At 56.5% G+C, this 12320-nt stretch overlaps 1 protein-coding gene across 2 annotated transcripts; it reads left to right on the top strand.

Moving 5' to 3' along the window:
- The first annotated feature begins 548 nt into the window (after positions 1-548).
- On the top strand, positions 549-10975 carry FANCG (FA complementation group G). Of its 2 annotated transcripts, XM_075021384.1 has the most exons (14): positions 549-731; positions 937-1033; positions 1761-1892; positions 2543-2736; positions 3418-3571; positions 4755-4885; positions 5269-5415; positions 6235-6395; positions 6637-6703; positions 7484-7821; positions 7983-8038; positions 8627-8764; positions 10255-10387; positions 10725-10975. In XM_075021384.1, exons 1-14 carry the CDS (start codon positions 645-647, stop codon positions 10882-10884), a joined length of 1995 nt encoding a protein of 664 aa, XP_074877485.1. In that variant the 5' UTR covers positions 549-644; the 3' UTR covers positions 10885-10975. The 2 variants fall into 2 exon arrangements, with proteins under 2 accessions (XP_074877485.1, XP_074877486.1); XM_075021385.1 differs by lacking the exon at positions 1761-1892.
- Positions 10976-12320: the final 1345 nt, after the last annotated feature.

Here is a 12320-nt window from a genome sequence, read left to right as displayed (position 1 = left end):
GCTCCACTTCCCTGGGTATCTCTACATATCTGGCTGTTAATGCTTTTGTTCCCATTCAGCAGCTACACTGGGAACGTGGAAGTGATGCTTGAGTCTCTGCTAGGAACTAGAACCTTTTTTCCTTCAGAAAAAAACCACCAAAACCCAGGCGCGTTGGCAGCACCCATTCATCCGACAGCTTCGCCTCCGGCCTGCCGCCGTCCTCGGGGCCGGTGCCCCTCACCGCTGACCTGCCTCGCCGGGGGCTGCGCCGCGCAGGAGGCAGCTGAAGAGGGGTCGCTTCGTTATTAAATGACTAATTAATTAATTGGGGGGCGGGGGGGATTTGCTGTCCGAGGGTGGCGCGGGGCTCCGTGCGGCTGTGAAACAGATGTCTGCAAATAAAAGGGTGAGATCCAAGGCGGGCGGTGGTCGTCTCCTCCTTCGCGCCCCCCCGGGCCCGCCCCTGCTCTCCCCGTTCCCCCCCGCCCCAAGCGGGGTTTTGTCCTAGCGCCGAGGTTTGGTCCTCGTCGGCCACCGCCTTTCTGGCGGGACGGCGGCTGGCTCCGCCCCTTCTCTCCCGCCCGGTCGTTGCCGTGGCGACCGCGGCTTCCGCTCTATCCCGCCCGGCCGATGGCGGGAAGAGAGCGGCGGCGGCAGCGGCCATGAAGCGGCGGCGCGGGGCGGCCGCGGAGCCGGGCTGCCTGCAGGCCTGGGCCGCCGAGAGCCAGGCCCTGGTCAGGCGCTGGCGGGTGAGACGGATCCCCTCTCCCGTTCCCTGAGCCCCGGGGTTGGCCTTTCCGCCAGCGGTCTGCCTCCGGTGCCGGTTACCACGAAGAACGCCGCCGCCCGGGGCTAGGCCGCAGCCTGCCCGTCGGCCGCGGGGCGGGAGGCGGACCTGGGGGGGCCGCGTCCAGGGCCGGTGCCGTCGTGTCTCCTTCAGTGTCCCCCTTGCAGGCGGCCCGGTGCTCGGGGCCGGGGCCCGGCGGAGCGGCGGAGCGGGAGGTGCGACAGCAGCGAGACGGCTTCGGGGAGCTGCTGCGGAGGATATGGGGTGAGTAGCGGCCCGGCTGGCTGGGGCTGGCCTGCCCCGCGCCTTGCCTTCACTGTCCCTCCCGCTGCCGTCCCGGACCCGAGGCGTGTGGTCCTGGAAGCACCGGTCCCTGGGGAACTAGTGTTTACTGGGCTGCCGCTCCGGTATACCGGTGCTGGAAACAAACTTCTGAAGGCTGGGGGCGGGGAATGTCCTCCCCTGCCCGAAGCTGAACTGGACCTGCAAAGGGATTAAGGCCCAGCCCCAACCTCTACCTAATTCTGCTGGGGCATGTGGGCAGAGTTTGAGGGTTTCTGGAAAAAAACGAGGCAACTTTTGTCCTGGGAAGCTGGGGAAGGGTCTCCCTGCCACAACCCCGGTGCAGAGGAAGACTGATGCGAGGCAGAGAGAGACAGCATGGGAAACCTGTGCGAAAGGGTGGATGTGTATTGGAAGAGGGTAGGCCATTGATGCTCTTTTGGGAGAGCTGAAATGTCTCAGTCCAGGAGGACTGCAGCAGCTGGATAGCTAGGCAGTGGATGTCTAAAGCAGTGTCGGCACCTGGACAGATGACACCTGCTGTCTCTCTAGGTACTGCAGTTCCCAAGCTGTTAAATCTCATCACAACAAAAAAATACTTGCTGGGATGCTTCTGTTGTCAAAAGTCAGGTGATGACACATAAGTGTGGGTGGTTGTTGGGTTTTTCCTAGCCAGCTCAATTTCTTGTTGGGTTGGCTGTGGTCACAGGGCTGCCGGCTGCCCTCCCCACCCTGCCTCTGGAGCTTACCGTCCTCTACAACTCCCTGCTTTTTACTGTGGGAGCATCTGACTCTGTCATCGAAGGAGAAGCAGAAGGAATACGCCAGGGGCTCCTCAGGGGTAAGGAGATTTGTTGTCTGTATGGGGTCTCCTTGGAGCAAGGTGAGCGTTCTCTGTGCTTTGGAGATGTGTGGTGACTGGCCAGAGGCGGGGGGCCTGCGAGCAGGGAAGCCTAGCTCTGCTGGGAAGGGCAGGAGGTGGGGCAGCTTGCAGCTAGGGATGATGTGCAGCTGCCAGTCTGCCTGCTGCTGCCTGCAGGGATGGGCCAGAGGTTTTAAGGGAAATGAGAGTTTTCAAGGCATAAGGTGCCAAGTCTCTAGCAAAGTTTTAATGACAGTAGAAAATGAGTGTTTTCTTTAATTAGGGTGTGCTGGCTTCAAAGAAAACTCATTGAAATAGGCTGTAGGTCAGAGGGGGATCTGCAGTGTTGGCACATGCTTGCCTGGGGGCAAATGACCTCAGGAAGACTCACAGAGCTGGAATTGTAGCTCTGAACCGTGTGTTGTCTCCTGAGTGTGCCGTTGTTAGCTCCGCTGTCCGAGAGCTTGGTTTCCAGGCCGCTGAGGCTGGGCCAGCCCTGTAACCGCATTCCTTCCCTCACTACGAGGAGCTGGTGCTCGCTTGAGGCTTCCTCTCCCTCTTGGGAAGGTGTCTGTTACAGGGTACCAACTGTTATCTTATGGCTGGGTTTTTTTCCTTTGTTTTTTCAGTTCTGGAGGCCTGTGGGGCCAGCGGGCAGGATCTTAGCACCGAGGAGCTGTGGCAGAAGGTGCTGCAGGACGTAACTGCAGGAGAACTGCAGGCACCTTTGCACCAACTGGGGGCCCTACAAGCAGCGTGGTGGCTGGCAGCCAGCCGCCTGGGAAGCACCGCTGGCCTCTTCAGGCTCCTGAGCCATGCTGAGGTAACTGGATACAGGCAGATGCTATGCAGCTCCTAGTTACCTGCCTTGGAGTATCTCTGCAGATATAAATACCCATGGGTTTGCTAAGAGAAGTAGAGCTGGCATAAATGCTGTGCTTGTCATAAACCCCACTCCTCCAGATGCCACAGCAACAGTTTGCAACCTGAACCCGTCAGCGCTGCCCAGTCAGTGTGAGTAATCCTCTCCCTGGTGTCTTAGCATAGCCTAATGCCCCTGAGTGTGTTAACGAGTCCCAGAATGTCTCCTGCCTGTCGGGGCCCTGGCCCCCAAGGTGTGAGACAGGAGACTTGGGCAGGCTGGAAGGGGGCTGCAGGTGGACTTGCAGCCTTTGTAGGGAGCAAGCTGCAAGCAGTGGGATGCAGAGGAACCTTCCCTGCTGATTGTAAGGCTGCTGAGTGGTTCCACCTTTTCAAATGCTCTCCAACAGCACTTGGATCTGCCTTGCCAGGAGCCCCTCAAGGTGCGCCTCACTCTGAGGTGGGGAGGTGCTGCCCTGGGCCAGGCAGGAATCACTGCAGACAGGGAGTGGTAGGATTTTGCTCCCCAGCACAGAGAGCACTGTCAAAGGGTTTGGTGGGACCTCTGTTTCCTTGTGCCCTGGGATCAGTCCCTCATGCTTCCCTTCAGCATTCCCTGCTCTCTCTTCTCTGTGTTTCACAGGACCCAGGAAGAGCTTGCTGCAGAGAGGGGGAGAATGAACTCCTCTCCCTGCTCAAGGCATGGCAAGTACCTGCTGAGGAGGCCTCCCTGCCCCTTGTACAGAGCACTGAGGACTTGAAAGAGATCCTCTGCACTGCAGCAGCCTTCCTGCAAGGTTTGTGTGGAGGAGGTACTCATGCCAGCACAGTCTTCCACTGCTCTCCTGTCCCAGGACCCCCTCTCCCTGCCGTTATCCTGGTTTCTGCTCCCAAGCAAACTGGCTCTTGGGGTTTTCTGGGCTGTTCCTTTGGAAGAGGGCCTGGGCTGACACTCTGGGTCTCAACTTTGCTGTTCGGAATCCAAAGAGCTTCTCTGCTTTTTCCCCAGCTAAGCCTTTCTCTGCACTGTCACAGGGTTCCTCTGCCTGTCCGTGGCTTTAGGTAGGCGTCTGGGCCCCGCAGTGATCTTGTATAAAGCGGAAGGCTGGCAGGGGGATTATAAGGATTTTCCTTTCTTCTGTCTGTCTTCTGGCACTTGCCTTGTTGCAAGCACATTGTTCCCATTGGATTACAGTGCTGTGGGAGCCATGCAAAGCTGTTGTGCAGCTTTGTAGCCTGGTGTCACAGCAGGTGATTGATCTCATCTGACTGCTGTGTTCTGTCCTGCTCATGGTTTTTCCTTGCTCACTGTCTTGACAACCCCAGCAGCTCTGGGGGAAGCCAGCACTGCCTTGCTGAGCTCAGGCTCACGTGGGGCCCTCCTGCAGGGAGGGAGGACAGGAGCTCCTGCCCACAGACCTGTCAAAAGCCTCTAGGGTGACGATAGCACTTCCAGCAGGGAGGTGACAGATGTGAATGTGATGTAGGCATGTGAGAACGGCCTCAGAGGAAAACTTGAAATGGGGATTGAAGGAAAACCAAATACCATTCACAATAAATATTAATGAATCAATATCCCAAAACATCCTGCTGGGAACTGGCCCAGATGTGCTGGAAAAAGTCTTTCTGAGATTCCGTGTGTGCTTCCCCATCTGCACCGCTGTTGCTGTGGATGAATGTGCAGGTGGGCCTGCCCAACACTTCCCTCTGCCCTTGTCCTCGGCCAAGGCAGGCGTCTTGGTATCTGGGCTTGGAAGCTGCTATTATTTCTGCTAGATGTTTCCATTGTGTGGCTTGTTCTCTTGAAACACCATCAGACCAAAGATGGCAGCTTGGCACCACGCTGCTGTGCATTGCTGGTTGTGGAGGAGATCTGGCAGGTGCCTGTGGCACTGGGAATAAAAGGGCACATGCACTTGTTTGGGGACCAGGTGGGGCAGGAAGGGGAACTGCAGAGCTGAGATGTTTGGTCTATCCTAGGGCTGCAGGAACTGGAGGCTGGGAACTTTGCTACTGCCCTCTCCCTCTTTCAGGAGGCTGCGGGAGGATTCTGCTCCAAGAGGGTCCTGGCCCAGATCTACACCTGCCTTGGCTGCTGTGCTCAGCAAATGGTAATGTTCGGGCCTCTCCCCTGTCAGCAGGGAGAGGGGAAGTGCAGCCTAGAGTGGAGTGGAGAGGCTGAGGCTGATGTCCACACTGCCTCAGCGTGGTCCTAGGCTGCTACAGGAAGGTGAGGCCTTGGGGCCACAAGGGCAACTTCTGCTCACCTTCCTTGGACAGCTGCAAAATCCAGGCAGAGGTTTTGGCTGAGCGCAAAGGGTTGCTGCAGAGACAGAAGCTCAAAAACCAGCCAGAGGAGAGCTGCCTTTGGCTAAAGCACCGCCCTTGCTTAGTGAAGATTGCTGGGGAAGCAGAGCTGGGATCTGGATCCCACCGAGCAGTAAAGATGTCAGCAAGATGTCCTTGCAACATACACCTCTCCCCATCTAACTAGGGCAAGCCTCAGACAGCCCTTCAGCACCTGAAGCGGGCCCTCCAGGTAGACTTCCAGTGCCTTCCTGCCCTGTCCCATGCAGCAGAAGTGTACCACGAGCTGGGGGAGACCAACGCGGAGCTGGAGGCTCTGGCTCTGCTCTATGAGGTTTGTCTGCTTCCTGTAGTTCTGGGTTGATTGTTGAGCAGCAAAGCCTGCACAGAGCTTCAGGCAGGCTCCTGCCTTCTGGGGGGCTGTTTGACCCTGGAGGGGTCCCCAAAGTAGACCACAGCCATCCAGCCACAGTGCTGCCTTCAGCAGTGGGCAGGAAGGAGCCTAGTGACATCTGAAATTCCTGCTCAGGACCTGGCAGTTGGATGTGGCAAGACCTTTGGGTCCCAGTTCATGTTCTTAGTGGCTTGGGAGAAGAGGTTACACTACCATGTCAGAAAGTATCAGTCTCTTAATAAAGTATGTAATAGTGAAGAGGCCTTTAAAAGGCAGATTGTGGCTGTGAGGGGATGTGCATTAGTTGTAGCAACCTTGGTGTGCCTGGGAGGAGCAGGTCACAGCAGTAGACATGGAGTTAGCTCTTCAGCTGTTTGAAATCCAAAATGCAGCTGTGGAGAGGGATCTCTCATTATGAATGGCCCAAGATCTGGTTTAACTAGGTCTGCAGCTGCAATGGGAGATGGTGTTCCAGGCAGCTCAGAGCACCTTGAACTAAAAACCTGAGGTGATCTGTGTGATCTTGCAATTCTCCTGATGCCGTTTGGAGATCAGAAGTCTGCCTGTCCCTGTGTGATCCTGGTTGCTCTTCCTGAAAGCGGCTATGCTGTAGCAAGAGAGAACAGTAGCTGTGCTTATGAAGTGCAGTGCTTCTGCTCATCTGGGTGCATCTCCAGATGCCAGAAGTGCCAAGTGATTGCAGCTGCTTGGGACTTAACCAGTGTTGTGTTGACCATGTTTTCTGTTCCTGTTTCACAGGCTCTGGGAAAAAAACTTCCGGCAGCTGCTTCCTCTAGTCCATATTTCCTAATCCGAACAGAGCTTCTTGTTGACACACCAATACTAGCTTCTCTCCTTCGTCATCGCCACCCCTCTGAAGTGAAGTACCTGCTGGCACAGCGGTGTCTCCAGTATGGGAGGTAACAGTGCCTCTGGTCTGCTTGCAACATGCTCCTAGTTTGGGCTCTGCAGTTTTCTCTGTGCTCCTGGAAATCGTCCAGTTCAGTACTGCTGTTGTAGGTCTACTCAAAGCATGGGCATCACGACCAGAGCCAGTATGGTGCAGGTAGAGCCTGTGGGCTCGTGATCCAGGTTCCACCCGGCTGCTGGCACTTCTTGGTGTCCCTCTGCTCCTTACACCATGTCCTGTCCCTGTTGCAGGGTGGCTGATGCAGTAGAACATTACCTGGATTTTCTGGCTCTGTTTCAGGAGGGGCTGCAGCAGCAGGTAGGTGTCCTGGTGAAGAGTTCACTTGGTGACTTGGCAGATGAGGTTTGGATCCCCATCCCAAGGCCTGGGCCCAGGTGTCACCCCTGGACTCCAGGTTTCAGTGTCTAGTTTGAGATGTGAAGGAAATGAGGTGGTGGCTGGCATTTCTGACCTGTGGTATGTCTGCCTTTGGATTCACACCAGAGACCGCTTGCCACTGCTATTTGGAGAAACAGTTTACGCTTCCCTGTGGGGAGCATCTGTCGGCTTGGTTTTGGATGTCCTTCACTTCAAGAGTAGGGATTTGCCACCTTGACTCTGCTGAGCTGTTAGTGCTGCACAGATTCTATCTCCTCTGACAGTCTCCAGTGTCTGTGGGAGTGGGTCTGATCTTTGATGGGCAGCAGCTCCAGGTTCCCAGTAAGCACGGGGTCATTAGTGAGGTGGGTACTGGTCTCTTCTATCAAGTAACTAGTGATAGGACGAGAGGAAATGGCCTCAGGTTGTGCCAGGGGAGGTTTAGATTGGATATTAGGAAAAATTTCTTTACTGAAAGGGTTGTCAGGTATTGGAACAGGCTGCCCCAGGGTAGTGGTGGTGTCACCATCCCTGGAGGTATTCAAAAAAAGCGTAGACAAGGGACTTCAGGACATGGTTTAGTGGGCATAGTGGTGTTGGGTTGATAGTTGGACTTGAAGATCTTAAAGGTCTTTTCCAACCTAAACGATTCTATGATTCTGCTTGGCTGGATGCTCTGCAGTTCTGCATCTGAGCACTGCCATTGCTTTTGCTCCCCAGGTGCCCCTAGATGATAGCTCCGCTCTGCCCAGGATGCCTGAGGTGTTCCTGGAAACAGCGTCTGCCTTGGAGCAGGCTGGGAGGCACCAGGATGCCATAACCGTGTGCGAGGAGGTCATCAGCCGGACAACTGACCTGATCCCACGGATGTTACAAGTGGAGGAGAGGCTGGAGCAGCCGGAGTGCCCATCATCAGGGGCAGGGTTGGTGGGTGGACTCCTGCCCCAGAAGAAGGAGAGTCTGCGCTACCTTGCCTGGAGAGCAGCTGGATACCTGCACCAGGGCTGGGCATGGGCCAAGCTGGGTGAGAGCAAGGAAGCCATAACGCAATTCAGCAGGTGATGAAGCTGTGCTGGGAGAAGGGGCCTCCCCAGCAGGCAGCAATGGCTGGTGGGCATCAGAGCAGGGCACAGGGCAGCGTGGGGCCTGGCCTGACAACCTGCAGCTGGCTTCCCAGCCTGGGAGTAGTACCAAGGCTCCTCTGTCCTCCCACCCGCAGGTGCCTCGGCGATCTCTTGCGAGTTCAGCTTTATGGGTCTGGAGTTGAACCAACAGGTAAGATGCTGCACAGCTGGGACCTGTGTGGGACCTGGCTGGGTCAGGATCTGCATGCTTGGCAGCGGTGGGTACAGGAGCAAGGTGCCAGACCCAGCATCACCTCTGGCAGGAGGCACTTGTCCCAGCGTGCTAAGCTCTGCACTGCACTGGAGCCTCTGAAGGGACTGGCTGGTTTGTTTGGAGCATGGTTTTGCCTCAGCTCTGCCTTCTTCCCTGCTGTCTAGGTGACAGTTAAATGAGCTGTGAACCAGGAAGCTTCTCCAATACAGAGTTCAGGGAAGAGATCTGTACCAGTTGTGTAGATGGGCAGCCAAAGGCTAGGCTGCTGCCGTGGTCACTGTTCACCACAGCCGTGTAATGTACCAAGCTCTTGGTGTTCTTTGCTCTCACCCTCTGCTGCCTCCTGGCCTCTTCCAGCCTGGAGGAGAGGCTGAGCTCTGCCACCGGGGGTTCAGGGAGCTGGAAGATGAGCAGTCGAGTAAATGTTTGGCCTAGCCTGACTGCTAACCTGGCTCAGTGTGCTGGGACAAGGGAGGGAATGTCTGGAGGATGCTGTCTCCAGGTGCATGTGTCTTTCTGTGGCAGAGAATCTCCTGCCAGAAGTAGAGGTGATTCAGAAGATCAGGTTGCTCTCTCTCATCGGGCGAGGTATGCAGTTCCTGGACCTGGGGAGGCACAAGGAAGCCTTGTTGGATTTCCTGCATGGTTTGCAGATCTCGCCAGGTAAGAGGCTCATTTTTTGAGGAACAGAGGGGATTTCCACAAATTTGTACTGGGCTGCTTTGCTGTCTTCAGCAGAAATGTCTTATCCTTCAGACCACACTTATTTGGATGTCAAGGGCTACAGTAGGGCTACTAGCAAAGTTACATATTTGAGATGCTTCTCCGTGGCCTGGTCAGCTCACTGCCCTGGAGAAGCAGACCAAAACTATTGTCAGAGGAGCATATTGGATCCCTGACCACAACCTATGCCCTGAGATAGCTTGGAAATTTCTCTTCTTCCTGTGCAAACCCCAGCCAGCTTTCTCCCAGAGAGGGTCTGCTTTCCCAGAACAGAGGAGCTGGAGTTTTGCTTCATCTCAGGAAGTAGCATGTCCACTCCTGGAAGTCCAGAGGCCGAGTATGGAGGCCTGTCAGGGGAGAGGGGAGCGGAGTGGTGAGCTGTACATGTCCTGAACACAGCCAAGGCATGGTGTTGTGGTTTAACCCCAGCCGGCAACTAAGCATCACACAGCTGCTCACTCGCATTCCTCACAGTAGGATAGGGGAGAGAATCGGAATTGTGTAAATGACAAAACTCATGGGTTGAGATAAAGACAGTTTAATAGGTAAAGTAAAAGCCACGCACACAAGCAAAGCTAAACAAGGAATTAATTCACCACTTCCCATGGGCAGGCAGGTGTTCAGCCATCTCCAGGAAAGCAGGGCTCCATCACAAATAATGGTGACTTAGGAAGACAAATGCCATCACTCCAAATGTCCCCCCCTTTCTTCTTCCCCCAGCTTTATATGCTGTTATATGCTGAGCATGACATCATATGGTGTGGAATACCCCTCTGGTCAGTTGGGGTCAGCTGTCCCAGCTGTGTCCCCTCCCAACTTCTTGTCCCCACCCCCAGCCTGCTCACTGGTGGGGTGGGGTGAGGACCAGAAAAGGCCTTGACACTGTGTAAGCACTGCTTAGCAATAACAAAAACATCTCAGCATTACCAATGCTGTTTTCAGCAGAAATCCAAAACACAGCCCCATACTAGCTACTGTGAAGAAAATTAACTCTATCCTAGCCAAAAGCAGCACACATGGCTAGTGCTGCTCCCAGGGGTGACCTCCCCTGTTTAGTGCTCCAGCTGTGCTGACACGCTGCAGGGGCATGAGCTTTGCCAGGATCTGCCAAACCTGCTGGTCCCAGTCCTGACCGAGGCTCCCTCCCTTTGGAGGTGCAGGCCTGCCTGCAAGAAAAACCCCAACCTGTGTCCAAACAGAGACGTGGCTGGCTGTGCTGCAGGGCTGATGCCATCTGCCTTGGCTGCCAGCCCCAGGGTTAATTAGAGCCTGTGACACAGCTGGGACGGTCTCCTCCCCATTACACCACCTCTCCTCATGCTCACGTCCCTCATCCGGCTTCTTTTGCAACACCCTGCAACCCACAGCAGTGCTGGGGAGGGACCTGCTCCTCCCCTCATAAGGGCTGAATTCCTCTTTGTGTCTTGCAGGTGACCCAGCTGCTGCCTCCTACCTGGTGCAGGCCTTGTGGAAGCTGAATCGAAAGCAGGAGGCGGCTGCTCACTGGCAGAAGTTCTCCCAGAGCCCCCCTGGGGAGGATGGGCAGCAGGAAGGGCAGGGAAGGTGTGTAGAGGGATAGGTAGGATCTCAGCTGGCTACACAAGGGAGCTCCAGCAGCGCAAGCTGCGTGGACAGTTTAGCTCAGCTCCTGCTAGCCTGCACCCACAGCTCACATGCATCTGAGGAGCTTCCCCCCATGTCTGCTCTGAGAGACCATGGGCTGTGGCTCTACAGGGACTCCCCAGGACACAAAAAGAGCCAACACGGAGCCAAATGGGAGGGCAGAGGCTGGGGGCAGAGCCAGGGGATCTGCACAGCACACGGGAAGCGAACTTCCTAGTCACACCAGGGCAAGACAATGCCGTAGTCCTGGCTGCTGCAACACTTCCTTCTCTTTCAGGTCCTTCCCTTTGTACCTGGTTTCGTGTCTGAAGCAGGCGATGTTCCCCCACAGTGAATCTCTTGCCAGAAGCATACAGGATTACCTTGCCACGACAAGCTGGGACCCCTCAAGCAAACCCAGTCAGTCTCCCTGCACCGGGCTGGCACAAGGCCTTTAAGGACCCCCTCCAAGACTCAGAATTGCTCTTGGATAAAGTTGGATTCCCAAACGACTGAAACAGAATAGATCTCCTTTTCTAATAAAAGCCTCAGCTCTAAATAGTTTAAGTTTTTCTGTCCCCTTTTTCCAGAGCAAACCTGTGCAGTCATGGCCTTGACACTGCCTGGAGCTGCTGTGAGCCCTCGGGCTGTGCCCTGGGTGTGTGGGAGAGCAAGGGCAGTGATACTATCATCCTCTGTGCCTCCAGGAAGCTGGCAGCAGAGCCAGATGTCTCCCAAAGCGAAGGTGTGCCAGATCGCCTGTCCTACCCATGCTTTGCATGCTGGCTGTTTACTCGGTCAGTGTAGTTTGGAGCCCGGAGAAGTGGTTTTGGGTGAAGCACAGAGCTCCCAGGTCTGATGTCCACCGCGCTGCACTAGCCAGGGACAGCGGCAGGGTCCAGACCTGTGTCTGTGTGTCCCTGGGGGTCTGCGCCAACCGTGCTGCGTGGCTCTGGGCCCCTCTACCGCAGGGGGCAGGGGTGAAGGGGCACCCGCTCCTGCCTGCTGTTTGGTGCAGCTAATTTTGGGTGAGGAAAGTTCCACAGCCACAAAAGCTGAGCCTTTGGTAAGACTTGCCTTCCACGAGAGGGAAGAAATGGCTGGGAGCTGCAAGGCTAAGAGGCAAACGGGGCCGTGAATGCCGGAGGGGCACAGAGGGGCTTCGAGCGGGCTTTGCCCCCCCCCCCCGTTCCTTTGGGAAAATTACCTCGGCAGGTCCGATCCCCCCGGGGTGAGTGGGGCCAGGGCCACTTGTCTCCAGCCGAGTTTCTGGCCCCAAAGGAAACTCCACCCGGGTAGGGATGTGGGGATGCGAGCACGCACCCGGACTGGGAACCGGGGCTTGGAGGGCCGAGGGTCATCCAGTCTGGCCCTGACAAAAAAATCAGCCAGGGAGAAGAAAACCCGCCAAAACCGTAAATAAATGGGGGAAAAGGGATGCGGGTGGCTTTGGGTGGAGGGGAAGGGCTGGGCCGCCGCACACACCCCTTCACCCGAGGGAAATGAGCCCTCCGGAGTGCTGCCCCCGCACCCCCGCCCCGCTCCCGGCCCGGCCCCGCCGCACCGGCCCCGCCGGCTGAGACCCGCCGCGCTCAGCGCACCCGCCAGCCTCCCCGAGCGCCCGCCTCCCGCCCTTCCCGATTGGCTGCAAACCTGCCGCCCCTTTCCTTTTCCTCGGGCGCTAGCCAATCGCGAGGCGACACTAACGCGGAGGGCCATCGGGGCGGGACTTCTCGCCCGGATTTTCCCATTGGTGGATTTTTGTCATCGGCTGCCCGACCAGCGTTGCCCGGTAGAAGAGCCACGGCAGGGGCGGCGCTGCGATTGGCTGACTAGTGCTGCGCTTGGCTCGTGACGATTGGGAAGGGAAAAGGAGAGGGGCGGGGCGGAGGAG

This window comes from Buteo buteo, chromosome Z (genome assembly GCF_964188355.1).
Source record: "Buteo buteo chromosome Z, bButBut1.hap1.1, whole genome shotgun sequence".
NCBI lineage: Eukaryota > Metazoa > Chordata > Aves > Accipitriformes > Accipitridae > Buteo > Buteo buteo.
This window is presented reverse-complemented; position numbering and strand designations above follow the sequence as displayed.

Coding starts and splice junctions, on each gene's coding strand:
- FANCG (XM_075021384.1), top strand. CDS start 645: ATGAAGCGGCGGCGCGGGGCGGCCGCGGAGCCGGGCTGCCTGCAGGCC. Junction 4,886..5,268: donor GCTGCTGTGCTCAGCAAATG/GTAATGTTCGGG, acceptor CCATCTAACTAG/GGCAAGCCTCAGACAGCCCT. Junction 10,388..10,724: donor CAGCAGGAAGGGCAGGGAAG/GTGTGTAGAGGG, acceptor CTTCTCTTTCAG/GTCCTTCCCTTTGTACCTGG.